At 46.0% G+C, this 20,246-nt stretch overlaps 1 protein-coding gene across 13 annotated transcripts in view; it reads left to right on the top strand.

Annotated features, from left to right (window-relative positions):
- Positions 1-20,246, top strand: part of CRTC3 (CREB regulated transcription coactivator 3) — a 109,579-nt gene that overhangs the window by 64,712 nt on the left and 24,621 nt on the right. For 5 of the 13 annotated variants that reach the window (XR_014810403.1, XR_014810404.1, XM_084968523.1 and 2 more), the window contains exons 4-6: positions 8,047-8,108; positions 9,736-9,798; positions 20,152-20,187. Coding sequence is in view for 4 of the 13 variants with exons in the window: in XM_021098911.2 (XP_020954570.1) it covers positions 8,047-8,108; positions 9,736-9,798; positions 12,525-12,625; positions 20,152-20,187 (262 nt within the window). In the remaining 9 variants the exon portion in view is untranslated. Of the gene's footprint in view, positions 1-8,046; positions 8,109-9,735; positions 9,799-12,524; positions 12,626-20,151; positions 20,188-20,246 lie in introns of all 13 variants that reach the window. The other 8 variants (XR_014810399.1, XR_014810400.1, XM_021098911.2 and 5 more) reach the window with 2 other exon arrangements.

The raw sequence follows: 20,246 nt of genomic DNA on the forward strand, positions 1-20,246 counted from the left end.
CGGCAGCTGTAACTCCGATTCGACCCCTAGCCTTGGAACCTCCATATGTCGCGAATGCAGCCCTAAAAAGCAAAGGAGATTGTGAATTCATCTGACAGTTTTATTTGTGGCCCAGAGTGGGGTGTGCTGCTGCGTGGCTTGCATGGTGCTCAGGGCTTTGGGGACAGACCTGAGCTGGATTTTGTGGGAGGGGACCCAGAATAAGTGTGCCGGCAGGGCCTGCACTCTCACTTCACTCTTCTCGCCCACAGGGGTGGAGGGAGACGAGAAAGGCGGGGTGAGTCCTGTGCAGAGCTGAATTCCTGGCAGTGATGGTGGAGTTGGCTTCCCCAGCCTAGAAACCAGGAAGTGGGGGAGGGCACTCATGTTTACTGAGCACCTACCCGGGCCAGGCCTTGTGCTGGGCAACTCACACGTCACTTGGTCCTCAAAACTCACTGAGCAGTTTACTTTTTTAACCCCCATTTTCCACTGTGGAAACTGAGTTATCAAAGTAACTTGCCCAAGATTCCACTGCTGAGGTTGGAGGGGCCCAGGCTCAGCCCTGGCCAGGCTGACCACCACACCCCCAACCCCAGGCCTGGGCCCCTCCCTCCCTCCAGCGCTCTGCCATTCCCAGGACCGAGGGCTTCAGAGAGACCCCAGGGGAGGACTTGAGGGGATGCACAGAGAGGAGATCTCTGCTTTTCTTGCCCTGGGGCTGCTTGAAATTTGACATCTGTCTGGGGACAGTAGCGACCCCAGTGCATAGTTACTTTTCCTCTCTTCCATCCCCTGGGACACGCCACCTGATCCACCGAGATACCTCGACTTCTCATCTTGTGTATGATGTGACTATTTTCAGGGAAAGTGGAAATGATAACTGGGATTCCAGCTCCTTTTTGGGAGGCGAGAATTCTTCGAGGTGGTGCATTAAACCACCAATGCACCCCTCAAATTCCTTTCTGGAACGTGTAATAATGTTTACATAGATTGCAAAAGAGAAAAGGATAATTGAGGCAATTCTTCAGCTAATTCACACATGTGGGCATAGAGAAGTACATGGAACCATTGTCTAAATTGCTTGGAATTTTCAAGTAAAAGTGTGTCTCTTTGCTTGATGTAACATTATATCTTTTTCTAGCTTCTCAATTCCTTCTTTCTCATGTAGGTGTTCTCTCTAAATATTATAATACACACAGATATCGTTATAACTACCTCCCATCTTTTTTCACCGCACGGGTAGTCTAAATATATGTATATACTCACAGCTTTTTTAACCAGGGGAATCTCTAGAAGAGGAGGAGATGGAAGAAAAGCAGAGCGAACATATTTCTCCACTTAAAAGCAGTGAGTGTCTGGTACCATTTAGACACTAGAGGTCTGAGGGCAGACATAATATAGTCCCTGCCCTCAGGGTGCTTATATTCAGGGCACAGGCAGCCAGGGGAGCATGTGGTCTCAGCTCACGCTCAGCTTATAGTTCAGGGTTGAGATAGCTTAGGGGCTGTGCGAGCTCACAGGAGGGCAGCCTGAACCAGTGCTGGGGGCACGGAGAAGCCCTCCTCAAGGAAAATCTGAGGCTTGAAGGATCGGTGACACATGAAGGGATATGTGTTTATTTATTTACAGATACTCACAGAGCCCCTTCCCCACACAAGGTACTATTCTAGGCACTGGGGGCTCAGTGGTGAATGAGACAGATGCGTCCCTGCCTTCTTGAGTTTACAGTCCTGTGGGAGGTGACAGACAGTAAACAGGTAATAAAAATGAAGGGGGGGGGGGAGGGAGTTCCCGTTGTGGCTCAGCGGTTAACGAACCTGACTCGCATCCATGAGGCCACAGGTTCAATCCCTGGCCTCACTCAGTGGGTTGAGGATCCAGTGTGGCCGTGAACTGTGGTGTAGGTCACAGATGCGGCTTCAGATCTGGCATGGCTGTGGCAGTGGTATGGGCTGGCAGCTACAGCTCCGATTCGGACCCCTAGCCTGGGAACCTCCATATGCAGGTGGTTGTAGGTGATGAACAGGGAGGAAGACAGCCAGGGAGGGAGCGTTTCAGGGGAGGGGCATTGCTCTGCAAAGTGCTGGAGGGGAGACTTCACTGTGTGTTCCGGGGCTCTGTCTCTTTTCAGGTAGTAAATCCTCAGGTATAACCTGACCATGTACACGGGTCAACTCGTGAGAGCAGCAGCCAAGCAGATCAGCTCCTAAGGGCAGGAGAAGCGAGAGCCAGATACCTATACAGATAAATGAAAGTTGTTCATCAGTCAGTACGAGTCTGATTCACAGACCACGGGGCATCTCTCCTAAGCACTGACTGGGGTCCTGGGACTGAACATCTGCAGAGTCCACAGGGTTCTTCAGCGTAGGCCTGCCCATTAATAACCTGCGAGCCTCTTTTGAGGAATGACGGAGCTCCTAGTAAAATACAAAAGTGGGATGATTAATACATTCAGGAGAGCTTGGGGGAAGCCGGCTGTAATTCCATCTTTCCTTTCATGCTCTGCACTCATTCGATTTTGAAATAATTTGCTCAAAACAGTTGCCTTTCACACCAGTCTGTTACCTCCTTAATACAGTTTTATCATTTGAAGGTATCAGCACTGGTCTGAATCTTGGTTAGAACCAAGCAAAACTCCATGTTCCCAATTCTCTTCTTCCCACCTGTTTCTTGGCTTGGGTGTTATTTTGGAATGGGAGCACTGGCTTAGACAAGGCTTTGGTCCTGTGATCCAGTGATCCCCAATAAAATGAGCATTGTAATAGTGTGGGCAGCCACAAGCAGTACAGCTGAGGCCCCAGGGCATTCCTTCCGCAGTGGGTGGCAGTCGTTGCAGGGAAGGCTGGTACAGTGGGTTCTGCTGGTGGCAGGAGTGGCAGTCACAAGCAGAGACCAGGACCCTGCATAGCCAAGCTCTAACCTAGGGCTGCATTCAAGGCAGAGAGAGGCACTGCCTGGTCCCTGGACTTGACAGCTCAGCCTTCCTGCAGCTGCTCGTGTCTTCAGTAGCCCTTCTCACACGTGAGTCTTCAGGGGCAGCGAACATATATCCCAAATACCAGCTCGTTTGAATTTCTGAACTACTAGCATAAATTTACAGCAAATGTAATATTACCTCATACCTGTGGGTAATATGTTGAAGAAAGAAGGGGACACACTGAAGAATCATAGGAAATGCCTTCCTCTAAGAGAGATGTGTTTTTAGAAAGAGAGAAGAACAGATGTTTAGGAGTTCCCATTGTGGCTCAACAGAAACGAATCTGACTAGTAACCGTGAGGTCGCAGGTTCGATCCCTGGCCTCACTCAGTGGGTTAAGGATCCGGCACTGCCATGAGCTGAGGCGTAGGACACAGATGCAGCTCGGATCCCGCGTTGCTGTGGCTGTGGGCTAGGCTGGCAGCTGCAGCTCCAATTTGACCCCTAGTCTGGGAACTTCCATATGTCACAGGTGCGACCCTAAAAAAAAAAAGAAGAAAAATAAACCACAAATATTTAGAAATTCTCTGATTTACATTCCCAACGAGGTTTGAGAGTAGCATGAATAGTCATGAAGAGATACCTTAAGACCTTGCCTCTTTGGAATAGGCCTTGCTTTGATTCTTTTCACACAATGAGATGAAAATTTTCGGACATTAGTTTATGGAACCCTGTCTCTGAAATGCATGGCCTATTGTATTGAGAAACAGGATTTCTCTGCCGCTTCTTGAAGCTTCACAGTTTATATTAGCGCTGTGAGAAGCCTGGCAGTTAAGAAACTTCTTCTCCTTAACCCAGGGCTTCCACAATTTATTTGGTCACAAAAACTGATTTTTACCTAACATTCATTAGAGAGTTCCATCTCAAAGGAGAAGCAAATGCTGGTTTTCAGCATTTTAAGGGGAAAATATTCAGACTTCTAAAATCCACATGCTCCCTATTTGTGTGTGCTCAGGGAAACAGGAGGATGTTTTTATATATACAAGGACTCAAAAAGACCCCACTCCTGATGGAAATCCTGTGAAATTAGATTGTTATGATCATTATACAACTACAGATGTGATAAATTCATTTGAGTAATAAAGAAAAAAGACCCCACTCTTGTGTACCTCCCTTCATGTTTGGCTGTAAGATGTATCATAGCAGGACACGGTTGGAAGTAAAAGGACAGGAGGGAGGAGACAGATGGTGGAGACATGGTTGAGAAATTAGGAATGAATCAAACTGTGACCAGTTTTACTTTTTTTTGCTTTTTAGGGCTGCACCCACGGCATATGGAGGTGCCCAGGCTGGGGGTCAAATCGGAGTTCCAGCTGCTGGCCACAGCCACAGCAACACGGGGTCCGAGCCGCATCTGGGACCTACACCACAGCTCATGGAAACACCGGATCCTCAACCCACTGAGTGAGGCCAGAGATCAGACCCACAACCTCATGGTTCCTAGTCAGATTCGTTTCCACTGCACCACGATGGGAACTCCCAGTTTTACATATTAAGACTGACTCTGGCACTCATCTTGGTGCATGGGTTCCCTGAGGCAGACCTGGAGTTGACTTACCCCACCAGCTATGTGCAAGATCGAGGACCTGCCCCACAAACTCTGTCCCTGGTAGAACACAGAGCTCCAGAGGGTAGGAGAAAAAATGACCACCTCCAGGCTGTTTAGAAGGCAATTCCTGCGCCCTGCCCCAGGCGCCCTTAGCACCTGCGAACAGGAGGCCCAAAGAAGAACCTGGCTGTGTTCACCTGTCAAGAGCAGGCAACGCAAGAAAGAGACAGAGTGGGGTTTGTTTGGAGCTTCCGAGGCTCAATGACCCCACGCGTGGGGAAATGGGCCGGCAGATGTCCTGTCTGATCAGCATGAGGGCTACGCCCCTTCCTTTGGGCAGAGTGGGTGAGAACTCTTCCTCTGACACTCCCCGAGCTGAGAAGGAGGCCCTCGTCAGTGGACTGAGGCAGGAATGGGAGAAGGATTTTCCTTTCCAGAACTGCAGGGACCTGGGGAGAGGGAGAATGGGCTGGGATGGCTGGGATTTCCACCTGGAGCACCTGGGTGTGTGGCGCCCTCCGTTAAATGCAATGGACCACAGAAGTGCAGAAGAGAGGGAGGTGATGGGTTCGGTTTTAGGTAGAACTTGAGGTCCTTCTGATGGAGAAACTGAGTAGACAGTTGGAAGTGCCACTTTGGAGTTCATGAGCACTATTGGGAGCTGCAGGTATGGATTTAGGAGTTGCTGGGCTCTGGGTGATAGTTGGAACCTAAGGCACAGGCAGTGCCAACCAAGTCGAGCCTGGGGGACAGGGGTGAGGCTGGCGCTCAGAGTCTCCAAAGGTGCTCTTCCCATAGTGTCCGTGCCTCCCGCCCTCTCCTTCTCTGTGTGGTACCCGGTGACACTGAGGCCCTTCTCCCCACCCTGTCCTTTCACGAGCAGTGTGAGCAGATGTGAGCTGAGAGGTTTCGGGGCTGCAGAACTCCGGGGCCATTAGGATTGAAGACAGAAAAGGAGCTGAAAAAGAGTGCATGGAGCTAACTGAAAATGTCCATTAGAATGTGGGAAGTTTTTTGGCTTAGGTTTAACTAAGGTGGTAACGGGTAAGGAGCTGGTCTGGCTTATTAAAAACCCCGTCACCGATGCTGCTCTTCTGTTTGCTAGGAATTAGCAGGCACTCTAGAAATGTTGGTTAATTAAATGGAAATTCACATTTACAAATAAGAGTATTTTTTCTGTCTTCAGGATGTTCTTTAGGACATAGCAGCGTCGTGGGGAACTTAAAGCCCCCTGAACACAGTTTTCTGACATCCTCAGAAGAACACATCGTTTCTAGGTTTTCTTCCGTTGAGTTTAAGGTACTGACATGAGTGGTTACTAACTCGAGCGGTTCTCTTGATGCTGATGGTTCTTGGATTTTAAAATATCCATTGGAGTTCCCATTGCGGCTCAATGGTTAACGAATCTGACTAAGAACCATGAGGTTGTGGGTTCGATCCCTGGCCTCGCTCAGTGGGTTAAGGATCCAGCATTGCCGTGAGCTGTGGTGTAGGTCGCAGACGCATCTCAGATCCCGTGTTGCTGTGGCTCTGGTGTGGGCTGGTGGCTACAACTCTAATTAGACCCCTAGCCTGGGAACCTCCACATGCCGTGAGTGCGGCCCTAGAAAAGATAGAAAGACAATAAATAAGTAAATAAATAAATAAATAAATAATCCATTAAATGAGATATGAATGGTAAGAATTGAGAGCTCAGAGGTCACACCTTTTAACTTCTGATGCCTCAGCCTCGTCACATTAAAGCTTCAGGAATTTACTTCATTTCCATGTTGTTAACATCAGAAAGGCTAACATGCCAACTGTAACCTCACCATTGGAATAACTGATATTCAATTGTTGCATTGCTATTACACCACTGCATTCTTTTCCCTTTTTTTGGCGGGGGCGGGGGGGGGGGGTGACGACTGAGGCATATGGAGGTTCCCAGGTGAGGGGTCAAATCAGAGCTGTAGCTGCCAGCCTCTGCCACAGCCACAGCAACACCAGATCCGAGCCGCATCTGGGATCTACACCACAGCTCACAGCAACGCTGGATCGTTCAGGGATGGAACCCACATCCTCATGGATACTAGTCGGATTCATTTCCGCTGCACCACACCAGGAATTCCTACACCCCTGCATTCTAATTTGTATTACCAGTTCCAGACAAGTGGACTTAATGACTTTGAGAGCGGCAGTGTCCTGAGAGAAGTGGTAAACTGTATTTCATGAAATTCAGCTTTTCTGGACAGAGATTCTTCAAACTCTGCAAGAACAAAAAAGGCTCAAAGCCTCCTCCGTGACGGCTCTTCCAGCAGAGATGCTGCTGTACTTCCTCCCTCCTTCTTATTTCTTTATCCCTGTTTCCTCCTGTCTCCTGCTGTGGGCTCTTCTAATCTGTACTTTGCATACGTGAGGCCTGCTAGTTAATATTGAAGAAATGCCTGGTGTCTCTTTTGGAAATATGTTTAATTGTATTGACCAAGATTCAGATTAAGAAATAAGGTAACTAGACGTGACAAAACAAACACACAGGAAGTGAAACTTGTGATCATAGTGCTTCTCCTGGCAGAGGAAATATTTCATAAGCACTCATCAGTTGCCCTGTTTTACTAACTCGAGATTCTGTCAGCCTAGTTTCTTTCTGCATCAAGGCCCCCATTTCCTCCTGAGCCCTCGCTGATGATGGCTTCTTTTGTACAGAATCATTCAGTGTTTTTTTAGCAGGAGAATGATCTGATTTAAAATGTTTTAAGAAGGCTTTTCTGTGGGTATTCATTAACTAAATTAACCAAAACGGCTCCACTGCCCTCAGCATGTGTAGCGTAGCCTCGCATTTGTGTCTCCATTTCATCTGGAATATGTCCTAAGGCAGGCGAGACCCAGCGAAGAGATCATAGAATTTATAAAACGGGGCCCCGACAACCCAAGGAAGTTAACGTTTCTCCACAGACCCAACACAGCTCTCTTTTGGTTGTAAGGAACAGGAACCCTCCACTTGAAAAAAAGGGGCAATTTATTGGCTCACTAGATCCAGGGGTTCGTACAGTAGCACTGAGACTGTGTATCCATGAGGTGCCACCTCTGAATTGACTTCCAGGGAGAGAAACCCAGGTCCACATGGTCCTCAACGCAGGGCATTCCTTTTTTTCTCCCCTTTGTTTCATGAGCCCATCCCTGAACCCATCCGAGGGAGATAAGTCGCCTCGACTGGAAATACTGGGACCCGGAGGCCTACACAGAATGACAGCCTTCCCAGGTTTCAGGTCAGCGTGGAGGCAGTTCTTAAAAGTAAGAGCTGTTGGGCAGGCAAAAAAAAAAAAAAAAAAAAAAATTAGAAACACCTCACATGTGTCATGCAAAGATGGCCCTGGTTTGAAGATAGAAGAGTAGACTTTTCCAGAGGAAGTCGATAAGAGAAAGGAGGGAGGAAGAGCTCTCGAGTGTAGAGATAGAGATAAGAACGAACACCTCGGTCACTGAAACTCCCCACGATTCCAGTTCTTAACTCTGCATCAACTTTCCGTTCATTGTATTTTTCCTTTATTAAAAATTCTACTTTGATGGTAGTGCGTTTGGAGCTACTTATGCTTCGCAGCCCCTGGATGAGAGCTGGCCGAGGTAAGCAAGCCGGATGTGATGGGCATGTGCTCTGTTGGAATGGTTTCCCTTTATTTTATCCACCTTGAATGTTGTAGAAATGTCTCATCTAAAGCACAGACTCTTGTTTTCTCTTAATAAAACTTAAGTCTTTGCAGGTATAATCATAGGCTTCATATGAACGTCTAAAATGAAAAGTTATTTAAATAAATCTATATTTTCACTTTAAAGACCAAATAGAAGCACATTTGGAATACCTTTACCATCACAATACTGTGATGTGGTATTCTTCTATTTGGATATATAAGATGTCTTGGTAAAGCTACTGAAAGGGACAGAGGCTTTAGCAAGCTCCTAAAACTGTAATTTGTGCAGTGAATTTGATTTAGAGTCTCTTCGAGTATATGAGGAGTATATGAGTATATGAGGAGTATATGAGTATATATATATGAGTATATATATATGAGTATATAATGAGTATATATATGAGTATATATATGAGTATATGAGGAGTATATGAGGAGTATGTGAGGAATATACATCCCCCAAAATTGAGGGTTTTTTTGAATATGGAGGGTGACAAAAGATAAAATTAACTGAAAAGAGTGCTACATTCAGTGGATACGTGATCTCATTTTCAGATCACGTAGTCAGACTTAGGAGGCATTTGTTCTGATTTGTTTTTGTTTTTTGTCTTTTTAGGGTTGCACCCACAGCATCTGGAAGTTCCCAGGCTAGGGGTTGAATTGAAGCTATAGCTGCTGCTTTTCTATACCACAGCCACAGCAGCACCAGATCCTGGGCCCACTGAGTGAGGCCAGGGATCGAACCTGCATCCTCACTGGGTTCGTTTCTGCTGAGCCACAACGGGAACTCCCACCCTTTGAAATGTACATATCGAAAAAGTTTAGCTCTCTGGGTTGAGGTCTGCTTTCCATCCATTCTCTGGGCAAGTACTGACAGTACTTCCAGCAGGTGATGTGGTTAGGACCTAGGAAAGGTGGGTATGAAGATGGTAATAGCTGGCTCCTACCTCAAGTTGGTTTTCAGCTACCCTCAAGAATCTTGGGATCCATGATTGTAGGATAAACACAATGTTTTATTTTAAATCATAAGACAATATATCCAAACTGAGATTTTAAAAATTGGTATCCAAGAAAAATTGTTTTATGCTTTCCAGAGCATAAGGATTAGTTAGATTAATATTTTCATAAACTGGGTTACTGTAACAGTTATAATCCTCTTTATCGGAGATTTATCTGTATGGGAATGCAAAATTCCTTTTTTCTTGTCTTTTTTTTTTTTTTTTTCCTGCTTTTAGGACTTCACCTGCTTCATATGGAGATTCCCAGGCTAGGGGTCTCATTGGAACTGCATCTGCCAGCCTACACCACAGCTCATAGCAATGCCAGATCCTCAACCTACTGAGCAAGGCCAGGGATCGAACCCGCAACAGTTCCTAGTTGATTCGTTTCTGCTGCGCCACAACGGGAACTTCTAGGGTAGAGCGTTTTGAAGTGATTTTCCTCAGGCTGTACAGCCAGGTGACAAGAAGAGCCAGTTTTCAAAACCTGGGCTAGAGGTTCTCCTTTGCTCCCTGTGGACTGAACTCCTTTTGTGTTTATGTTGTTGTGTCTGGTTTTTAAAGGCAGCAGCCTCCTTGGAAGGAAGAGAAGCACCCTGGGTTCCGGCTAACATCTGCACTCAACAGGTATTTGGCTTGTTTCCTAGTAGACATCAACTTTAAAGAAAACCAATCGCCTTGATTGTCCCGATGTTTTTTTTATATGGCATCCATTTGCCAGGGCATGTTTATATCAGTTGTGTTTATATGAAGTGGTTAAAAAAAAAAAAAATCAACCCAAATCTCCCACCATATCCTGAACGTCTGCTCAGGGCAGTGTAGCCATGTGAGAACATGATCGGAGTGGATGTCAGGCTTGGCCTCTTCCTCTGTGCCCTTGAGCAAGTTATTAACTTCTCTATGCCTCAGTTTACTCTTCTGGAAAAGGGAGATAGCAGTACCTATATCAAGGGATGGTTGCAAGGATTAAATAAGATATTAAACATGGGATGCGTAAGTATTCAGTAAACATTCAGTATTAAATGATTGCTTTGCACTGGACCCCAGTGGTAAGTGTTCTACATAGGTTACGTTTTTCAATCCTCATAACATCCTACAAGAATGAATATTATTTTCTGCTTTAAGAGAGTATAAATGGCTTGTCCAAGGCCTCTTAGCTAATATGTGGAAAAACTGGGATTTTTTAAAAAAAATGTTTTAGTACAAAAAATTTTTTGGGGGAGGATGGTTAATTGTTTGTTTGTTTTCTGGCTGTGCTTGAGGCATGCAAAAGTTCCTGGGCCAGGGATCAAACCCTCGCCACAGCAGTGACAACACTGAATCCTTAACCACTGGGGTGCCAAGGAACTCCTTTAGTGTAAAATTTTAACATTCGCAAAAAGAATTGTAAGAACTCTGAGAATGGGGAGTTCTGCTCGTGGCGCAGCAGAAACGAATCTGACTAGGAACCATGAGGGTGTGGGTTGGATCCCTGGCCTTGCTCAGCAGGCTAGGGATCCACCGTTGCTGTGAGCTGTGGTGTAGATCACAGATGCGGCTCAGATCCTGCATTGCTATGGCTGTAGGCTGGCAGCTGCAGCTCCAATTGGACCCCTAGCCTGGGAACCTCCATATGCTGAAGGTGCGGCCCTTAAAAAAAAAAAAAAAAGAATTCAGTGTATGCATCCTGCAGCTTCAGTCTCTGTCAGCATTTAGTCTCAACCCTTGACCCTCCCACGTTTATTCCACCATCAGCCAGAAATTTCACCTCTAAATATCACTAATAGTATAAGGCTGATAAGAACCTCTAGGAGTTCCCACTATGGTGCAACAGAATCTACAGTGTCTTGGGAGCACTGGAACTCAGGTTCAGTCCCCAGCCCGGCATGCTGGTTTAAGGATCTGGCATTGCCGCAGCTGTGGCTTAGGTCACAGATCTGATCCCTGGCCTGGAAACTTCATGTGCCGCAGGGCAGCCAAAAAAAAAAAAAAAAAAAAAAAAAAGAAAAGAAAAGAAAGAAAAAAAGAACCTAAAAAAAACAAATGAAAAACCTACAATACCATTATTACACTTAACAAAATTAGCAGTAATTCCTAATATATCTAATACCTAGTTTCTATTAAGATTTTCCCAGTTGTCTCTCTGCGTTTGACTGATACTCTCTTGAGCCTCTTTGAATCTGCAAAGGATCTGGAATCTGAACCCAGAGCTCTCTGATCCCAGAGTCCATGCTCTTCCCAGGGCTTCAGGCAGGTTCAGAACTGTGTCTCCCCTGTCTGAACCCATAACAGCCACGGTACAGTCAGGCCATGTAGCTTAACAACTGCATGAGGCCATCACCTGAAACAGACAGGCTAAGTTGAAGTCTCTCCCAGGTTATTTTTATGGCAGATGGTTTGACCCTTAGATGAAATATATAAATAATCATCTCCTGGAGTTGAAGCTATGTATGAATGGAAGCTGTCTGGGAGAATTTCAGAAATTTGCTATAAATCCCTGATGCCAAACTTTTTGTCTTAAGATTCCTTTGCAATCTTAAAAACCACTGAAGCTCGGAAACAGTATTTGTTTACGTGGGTATATTTACTGCTATTTAGCTATTGATACTGGAAATTAAGTTGAGAGATTTATAGAAGATACTGGTTCATGCCCTTAGAAATAACAAACTAACAATAATAAACTCATATCAGCATAAATAATATCTTGTTTTAAGAAGCACAGTTATACTTTCTGAAACACAAAAAAATGTACTGCAAAGTGTGGCCATGCTGCACCCTTTACAAATCTCTTGAAGATGGCCAGCTTCTCCACTGTGCATTCAGGCCGCGGTGACACCACATGGCACATAGGCTGCTGGCAAAGTGCTGTGCCCATGAGAGAGCCAGAGTGAAAGGGCCAAGAAGACCTTAGTATTATCTTGAAAGTCGTCTCAACCTTGCATTCTCTCTGAAAGGGTTGGCGAATCATGCTATGGGTGATCCTTCATATAGGAGCAGTTGTTCTGAGATGACCTAGTGCAGCGGCAGAAAATATATTGGCCCACAGCCATCTTCTGAGTTGCAAGGGAAAAAATGGGAAGTTTCTTACAGGAAGCCGTAAATCCGAGGTCTACCTTGTTGAAACCTTTCATTACACCACTAGCTTCGAAGTGTAAGATCACACAAGTACCAATGAAAATCTTTGGCGTGTGGGCCACCCTCGAGGCCGTTACTGATGTGACGGACTTCAGGTAGGTCCAAGCCCCGCCTTTTATGGATGATTGTCAATCGGTTATTCTTGCCTTCTCTCCTGTTGGTCATTTTCAGCAAAGAATATTGCATTTTCACTAAGGAAAAACGGATTTTCAGCCAGACTCTCTCCTCCCCCCCCTTAGGACCAATTCTGATTCTGCTCTTCACACAAGTGCTCTGAGCACCAAGGCCCAGGACCCCTATGGAGGAGGGGGCCAGTCGGCCTGGCCCGCCTCATACATGGGTAAGACACGCAGGCCCACTGCCATCAGCGTCTGCGCCTTCTCATGCTGCCCCGTGGGGACCAGGAGAGAGAAGCTTAAACCGTGCGCACGTGTATTTTCCGGGTTTGTCATCTTCAGGGAAAAGCTCCTGGCAGAGGAGATGTGTGTCCTCTCGGTGAAGGGAGATGGAGCTTGTCTTCTGCCTCTTCCTCTGCACATTCTCTTTTGGCATCTCTGGGCCCCCAAGCTTCCTCTCCTGCATCCCGTCCCATTTTCAGGCCATCGTCCTTTTGACAGGGACTCATTATAACTTTCTAACTGATCTCTTAGTTCCAGTTTCTACATCCTCCCAATCCAATTTTATGTTGGGTTCTCTGAAAGTCCTTCTTTCCATCCAGAAGCTGGAGAAATTGAGAAATAAAAGCAGAAGTGACAGATGGAGGTGAAGTCCACCTTTATTCCTGACAAGAGGAAGTGGCTTCTTGCCGAGGGTCTGTGCCTATTATGACTGAGCCCTGGAAGGAAGTCAGCTCCCCGAGCAGGACTAGCCCAGGGCGGCCCCCACGGAGGAGGGCTGAGGTCAGCCCACAGGCCAGGGCCAGCCTGCTGTCCGAGGGGAGGCACACCCTGGGCAGGAGAAGCGGGAGCTGGGCTGCAGCCGGCACTGCCTGCCCACTGATCCCCACTTTGCCATCTCCCTGGGGCCAGAGTGAGAAAAGGGCTGGAGAGAAGCCAGGAGCTCCCAGGAGTGGGAAAAAGATTTATGCCAGCTTCTTCCAGGATGAACCCAAATCTGATCATATTACTCTCTTGCTGAAAATCTCATTTCCACTCACTCACCTCCTGGAGAGAGTCTGAACCTCTCAGTTTGGAGTGACCACAGCTCCAGGCTCTGGCCACCTATCTTCCTTTTCTCCTCACTCACCAGCTCCCCCGACCCCCGCAGGTCTGTGAACCACCCGGGGTTCTACCAGTGTTTCATCCTGTCCTCATCGCTTCCTCTCTTAACTTACTCCCGACCCGCGCCCTCAGCTTGGTCCCCACGTGTCTGGAGCCATCTTTGACCTTCCTCCCTGTGCCCGCTCAGAACTTCCATCCTTCTAACCTCCAGCAGCTGCTACCTGTAGAGGGCCGTCTCGGCACCTGTGACACCTGACTGCTTTCTCATGGATGTGCTTCTCTCCTTCTGCTCCATGTAGATCTCTCGCAGCTCAGCCTCTTATCGATCTCACCCTCCAGCATGGGCCTGGCCCAGAGGAGCCTCCAGTGAGGGAGAAGAGTGGAGAAATGACTCAATGGTTTATGTGTACAGAGCACACTCTAGTTGCTAACATCTAACCTGATGTGAAACAAGTCTGGTTCACTGAGACACATTCTAAGCCTGCCTTTGTGAGGTTTATAATCTACTAGGAACAATGGTCCTGGATTACCCGTTCCATATGCAGAATGACCTGTCCACAAACAGGGCTCTGTGTTTGGTCTTGAAACAGGGCAGCAAATAAATCTCTGGCCACGATGATTAGCTTTTATGCTTTTCTCTGTTTTTTTTCTTTTTAGGCCCACCCCTTCTGCACATGGAGGTTCCCAGGCCAGGGGTCGAACTGGAGCCAAAGTTGCTGGCCTACACCACAGCTACAGCAATGCAAAATCTGAGCTGCATCTGTGACCTACACCACAGCTCATGGCAACACCAGATCCTTAACCTACTGAGCGAGGCCAGGGATCAACCCTCATCCTCATGGATCTTAGTCAGGTTTCTTACTGCTGAGCCACAATGGGAACTCCTGGTTTTCTTTACTTTTTAGATGATTTAAAGCCTAAATAGTCTCCGTTCCTTCTGAGAAGAAAATTCTGGGTCTTCTTTCCTTGCCTGTAGAGAGCATGGGATTTTAATAATCCCTGTATTTGTTGTAATAATGCTGTATTTGTTCCCTTGGTGCAATTCAGAGAAGCTGTATTTTCCCAGTTTGTAAAGTATGGGAGCTTTGAGAATTGGTCAGGGTGGTCCAGCTATGTTCGCACACATGGGAATATGATAGTAAAGCTGGCAGTTGTTTTGGAATTGGATATGGGTCCACTGGGTCCACTGCTCACTGCTTAGAGAAGTAGGACATATGGGAAGATGGAAGTTTAGCTTCCGTATGGGTAGAGAGGTAGGTAGAGTATAGGAATATATAGGCCTAAAAAAGGCAGAGACTGTGATCTCACTGGCAGCGTGTCTCACTGGCAGACACATGCTGCCAGTGAGTGAAGCAAGATCTTAGTCTCCCTGGATCGAGAGGGGACCAGACTGATGGGTGTTTATCTGGAACCCCAAATAAAGAGCTGCATTCTTGCCTCTGCCATTCCTTAATTTGTGTTGCTGTCTCTTTAAAGTTTATGCTTCTCTAGAAAGGGTCAAAGGCCTAGAGAGAACACGGAAATCATAGGTAACTTAAGTAAGATTTTCGAGGCCTGCATGCAGTGAGAAAAAAAAAATTAAGAAAGTGATGAGTTGAGTCAGAGTCCCTCTGAGGGAAGAAGTGAGAAATGTCAGAAGGTGTGACTGAAGATGAATAAGAAAAGCAAAAGAGGAGTTCCCGTCGTGGTGCAGTGGTAAACGAATCCGACTAGGAACCATGAGGTTGCAGGTTCGATCCCTGGCCTTGCTCAGTGGGTTAAGGATCCAGCATTGCTGTGGCTGTGGCGTAGGCCAGCAGCTACAGCTCTGATTAGACCCCTAGCCTGGGAACCTCCATATGCCATGGGAGGGGCCCTAGAAAAGGCAAAAAAAAAAAAAAAAAAAAAAGAATAAGAAAAGCAAAAGAATGTAGATGTTGATCGGGTAGTGGAACCAGGAGAAAAGCAGAAAGAAAGAGATCCAAGAGCAGAATTCCTGGGTTGTCTTGAGAATCATGATGGTCCCTCCTTTTCACATTGGCAGTTAGAGGTTGTTGGGCCCCCGTATCTGACAACCGGGGAAGGTGGGCCGACCTCCAGCTTGAATGTCTGAATCGTGTGCCCGCTTCTGCACAGTTGCCATGCAAGTCTAGCAGAACTCAGAAACACATCCATATTTGGATGTGTTTACATGGGAAAGCCAGTGTGTTTAAAATATTATTCAAGTCTCCAAGGATAGGAATTATTTCTGGAGAATTATATTTGTTGGTGGGGAGCTATTTTAAATAGTTTCATGTATTTTCCCCCTGTAATTCATTAAAGTTTTTCATTTTCTTTCCTTTTGGACTTTAAAAATATCGACTAGCTTTGCAAAAAGGTATTTCTTATCCTAGGACCAACCAAATAAAGTCAAGATTTAAAAAGTGATGGGAAAATATAATTGTAGACCAGTGTTAGGCTCCATAGCAGAAGCAATAACTGCTCTTTCCCTGGGAATCTTTCCTGAGCGTAATGAGGTAGCCTCCACTAATGTTCCCACTGTGATTGGGGTTTTTTTTGTTTGTTTTTTTTTTTTTTTTGGTTCTGAGCAGATGATCAGGAAGCATCTGCCCACAGCTTAACGACATGAGCAATAAACTATGATACATTCGTGAGCAGAGGTTTGTGTCCCAAGAAAACTAAAGCCATTAGACTGATACACGGTTAGTAGTTTTCATAATGGTTATTGAGTTTTAGGGCAATTAGGCATTCATGGTAAGGAGTTGATGTAAATGAGAGAAATAAACTTTGATGCCACCAGACAAGATTTTTATAATTTCCCTCTTCTTGTTTAATTATCCAGAATTTATAAAGAGAAATGTTGATCATTTCCCTGGCAGCATGTGCAGTTTAATTAGCATTTCTCTCTCTCCCTCTCTCTCTCTTTCTCTCTCTCTCTCTCTCTCTCTCTCTCTCTCTCTCTCTCTCACACACACACACACACACACACACACACACAGCCTGCCGAGTAAGCACGAGGGTGCCCTGTATCATTTGCCCTGTCTCAGAGCCTAGGACCGTCCCTAACTCCCCTCTGTGCATCATCAGTTAGTGGGGGAGGGGCAGGGGTGGTCCCTGTCCTTCCAGGGAGGACTCTAGAGCTAAGAGCAGGGGAGGGCATGATCGTTGTCTTCTTTGCAAACAGAGCTGCAAATGCCAAGTATCCCATCTCAGTATCTGCAGTACCTTTGAGAACCTCAGCCCTGAGCTCCTCCGTGGAAACTGTGCCTTGGCCTTCAGTGACCTTGCCACAGGCAATACATTTGACCAGCATAGTTAAAACAGTTTAAAATGCAAATAACTCTGAAAGAAGCCAGCCTATTAAAGACGCTTGATTGTACGGATAGGAGGGAGAGGAGGATGGCAAAGGCATTCCTGATCTGAGGAGGGGCAAGGAGGGGAGTTCCCCTGTGGCTCACTGGTAATGAACCTGACTAGTATCCGTGAGGACTCGGGTTTGATCCCTGGCCTCGATCAGTGGGTTAAGGATCTAGCGTTGCCGTGAGCTGTGGTGTAGGCTGCAGACACAGCTCGGATCCTGTGTTGCCCCGCGTTGCTGTGGCTGTGGCGTAGGCCAGCTGCTGCAGCTCCAATTCGACCCCTAGCCTGGGAACTTCCATATGCCATGGGTGTGGCCCTAAAAAAATAAACTAAAGAGGGGCAAGAAGGTCAACTAGATGACGGTGACATGATGTCAGGAGGGCCCAGAAGGGGGAGGCTGAAGCACCAGAGGCTTCTTGAAGGCCACACTCTGGTTAAGGGAACTGCTTCTTGCCTCCGCCTCTATTCAGTAAATCAAGACTGTGCTAGGACTTATTTTAGCTCCTTCAGGCATGGAAGTGGGGAGAGCAGACATGGTCTGGCTTACTTTTAGGAGGTCACTCCTCAGTGACCTTAGTGACCGCTAAGTGACCACTAAGTGACTTCAGTGGCTCTAAGACCACAAGGTCTCTTGGAACACAGAAGCAGCCTTAGTCAGTGGTATGCCACCCCTGTGGGACTGATAGGAGTTTCCTCTGTTTCTAGACATCCAGACACAATTCATTCCTTTTTATTTTTATCCCTTTATTTGTAGTTGTATCATATGATATTTTTTTATCCAGTAGTAAAAATCCGGGCTTGGATACTTAGCCACACACTAGCTTGGTGCTAATGTATCAGTTACTGCCACCACCATCCTTCTGGTTACCTAAACTCCAAACCTGGAGTTGGTTGTCTTACTTGAATCCCGTACCCCTCACAACCACTCAGTAGCCACATCCTCTTCCTGCTGTCCCCAGAGTGTCTTCGCTGTCCCTGAAGTTAGAGCAATAGGATGTACTCTTTTCTGCTGCCTCTTTTCTGTCCTCACTGCCAGTACCCACCCCGCTTCTCCCCCTCTTGCCTGGGCTGTTAGAGTGGTTTCCACTTGGTCCCCCTGCCTTTAGCATTTCTCCTTTCCATCCATCTCATGCTCTGCCATGAAAACATTCTCTCTCAAGCTTAGCTTTCATCGTGTCATTTGTCTAAGCAAAGCCTTCTATCCCCCGCGTCAGTGCCAAATTACTGGCTGATGGCTTCAATCCAACCTCATCTCCTCTTCTGTCCATCTTGAGCTCCCTCAGACTACACTGTTCTCTGCCCCTGCTGTACACCCCCTTCGCCCCCATCTTTACACTGGGGCATCCCCTTCATCCTCACTCCTGAGTGTCTAAATCCCTCCAGGTGCAGGAAGTTGGACATTCTGAAGGCACATAGGCCAGAGTTCTGAACTTAATAGCTGTGTGATTTGGGGGGGCTGATAATAGCACCTGCCTCGCTGAGTTGCTGTGGGGAAGACCTGAGATCATCTAAGTGCCTGGTGCATGGTGAGGGAACGGTCACATTGGCTCCTATTATTGTTATTAGTGCCTAACTCAGGTGCCACCTCCTGCAGGAAGCCTTCCCTCTGTTCCAGTCTGACAGAGAGGGTGGCACTAGTAGGATATTACAGGGGGGGTCTGTTTGCCACTCAGGCACTTCCACAGGTAGCCCTCAATTGAGTCTTGAAGTGCCAGGAACAGGTCAGACTTACTAATTAAAATGAAAACTGACCATCCCCATTAAATCCAGAGTGACTGGTGGCTTAGTGAGAAGGAGATGCTTCATACCATCTAGACTGCTGTGTAAAAACTTAGTTTTTTATCTGTGATAGAGAAATCACTTTTTAGTGACCCGCATGGTCAAGTTCCCCACATGAGGGTCCTAGGGACGCCAAAGTATGAATTGGAAACTCCTCACCCTCCTTTCGACAGTGCTGATTGTAGCACCACACCCCTCGTCTCTCTGCATGTTATCTTCACACTGCCTGTCTTGAGTCTGTGTTTTAGATTGTAATTAAGCTGTGGACTCGTCCATGTCCCTCCAAGAGACCACCTGCCGTGAAGGCCTCTGAGGTGATTATTAAAAGTGTAGATCCCTGGGGCCCATTCTCCGCCTCTAAATCAAAAACTGTGGGGCTGGGGCCCAGGAATCTGCATTTTAGCAAGCTTACTCAAGTAGTCTCTGTGTGTACTAAATAAAGTTCTAAATCACTAACTTGCATTCTGTTCCCGTGGGCCTAAGGGAACTTCTGTCTTTATGAGTGTACTTAGTTTTTAATTTTAGTGCTTCTGGGGGAGTCTCAGTATTGCCCACCCCCTGGGCATCACTAAAATCTTCCGCCTGTGTTAGACTTTGCTTCCTTCCACATTCTGTCTCCTCACCTACATGGTGAGGCCCGGCCACACCTAGCAGTCTGTGCAGGACCTTAATTATGTTGAGTGAATAATTATTACACATTAAGTTTTCTAGACTACTCAGGTTAGCTTGTAGATTAAGCTTATTCAGAAACATTTAAAGTTGAAGTAACCTATAGTTAAAGGCTTAGAACTTAGAAATCTGTTCCTGATTTTATACTGAATACTCACATGGTACATTTGATTGCTCCAAGGAGAATGCTAACGGATAATAACATCCTTGGCACAATGCTTCGGTTTTAGTTTAAAGCAATAGGATATACTCTGCTTGTCTTCTGCAATATTTTTATGGATTAAAAATACTGTATTCGTTCAAAATTTATTGTAAGTCAAATTTTTAAAACTCTGTGAATAGCTATCACATACACTGTTTAAACTGAGTGAGACTCTGGGTAACTTTCTTTCTAAAATGACTCTTTTCAAAAAGTATAAATAACAGTATACAGCCTGGACCCTCCAGTTTGTTCCTCTGAACACTTGCGGTGAGTGTGAAATAGTGAAGTAGACCTTTTTAAGTTACCTCCTCTTCCCCCCTGTTAAAGCATTTGGAAAAAGAGTTTTGATCTGTATACTTCTTTGTGATTTGGATAGAGGTTCTCAGACTTTGTAAACTGTTCTTTCAGGACAGAGGCAGTAAAAAAATTTAAGATAATTTTGAAGAAAAGTAGATAGGCACCAACTTTAAACTTAGCCATATCTATTTTAATTGTAGTGTAAATATAAATATGAATGCATTTTGGATGAATATCAGTGTACCAAAATTGCCTTGGAATTTTCAAAATCCTATTTTGAATCAGAAAGCCTTACTAATTCATGAAAAAGTAAAAATGAAAGCACCACATAAAAAAATTTTTCCCCCCTTTTCCCACTAGGTTTCTGTGATGGTGAGAATGATGTCCACGGGGAAGGTATGGATTGATTTCACCTACCTGTGCTGAGTGGGATACTGACTATAGTAAATCATAAC

The sequence above is a fragment of the Sus scrofa genome, chromosome 7 (assembly GCF_054392235.1).
Source record: "Sus scrofa isolate SSC_HxYL_T2T_F1_AM1 chromosome 7, Sscrofa_HxYL_maternal_Yorkshire_Landrace_v2.0, whole genome shotgun sequence".
NCBI lineage: Eukaryota > Metazoa > Chordata > Mammalia > Artiodactyla > Suidae > Sus > Sus scrofa.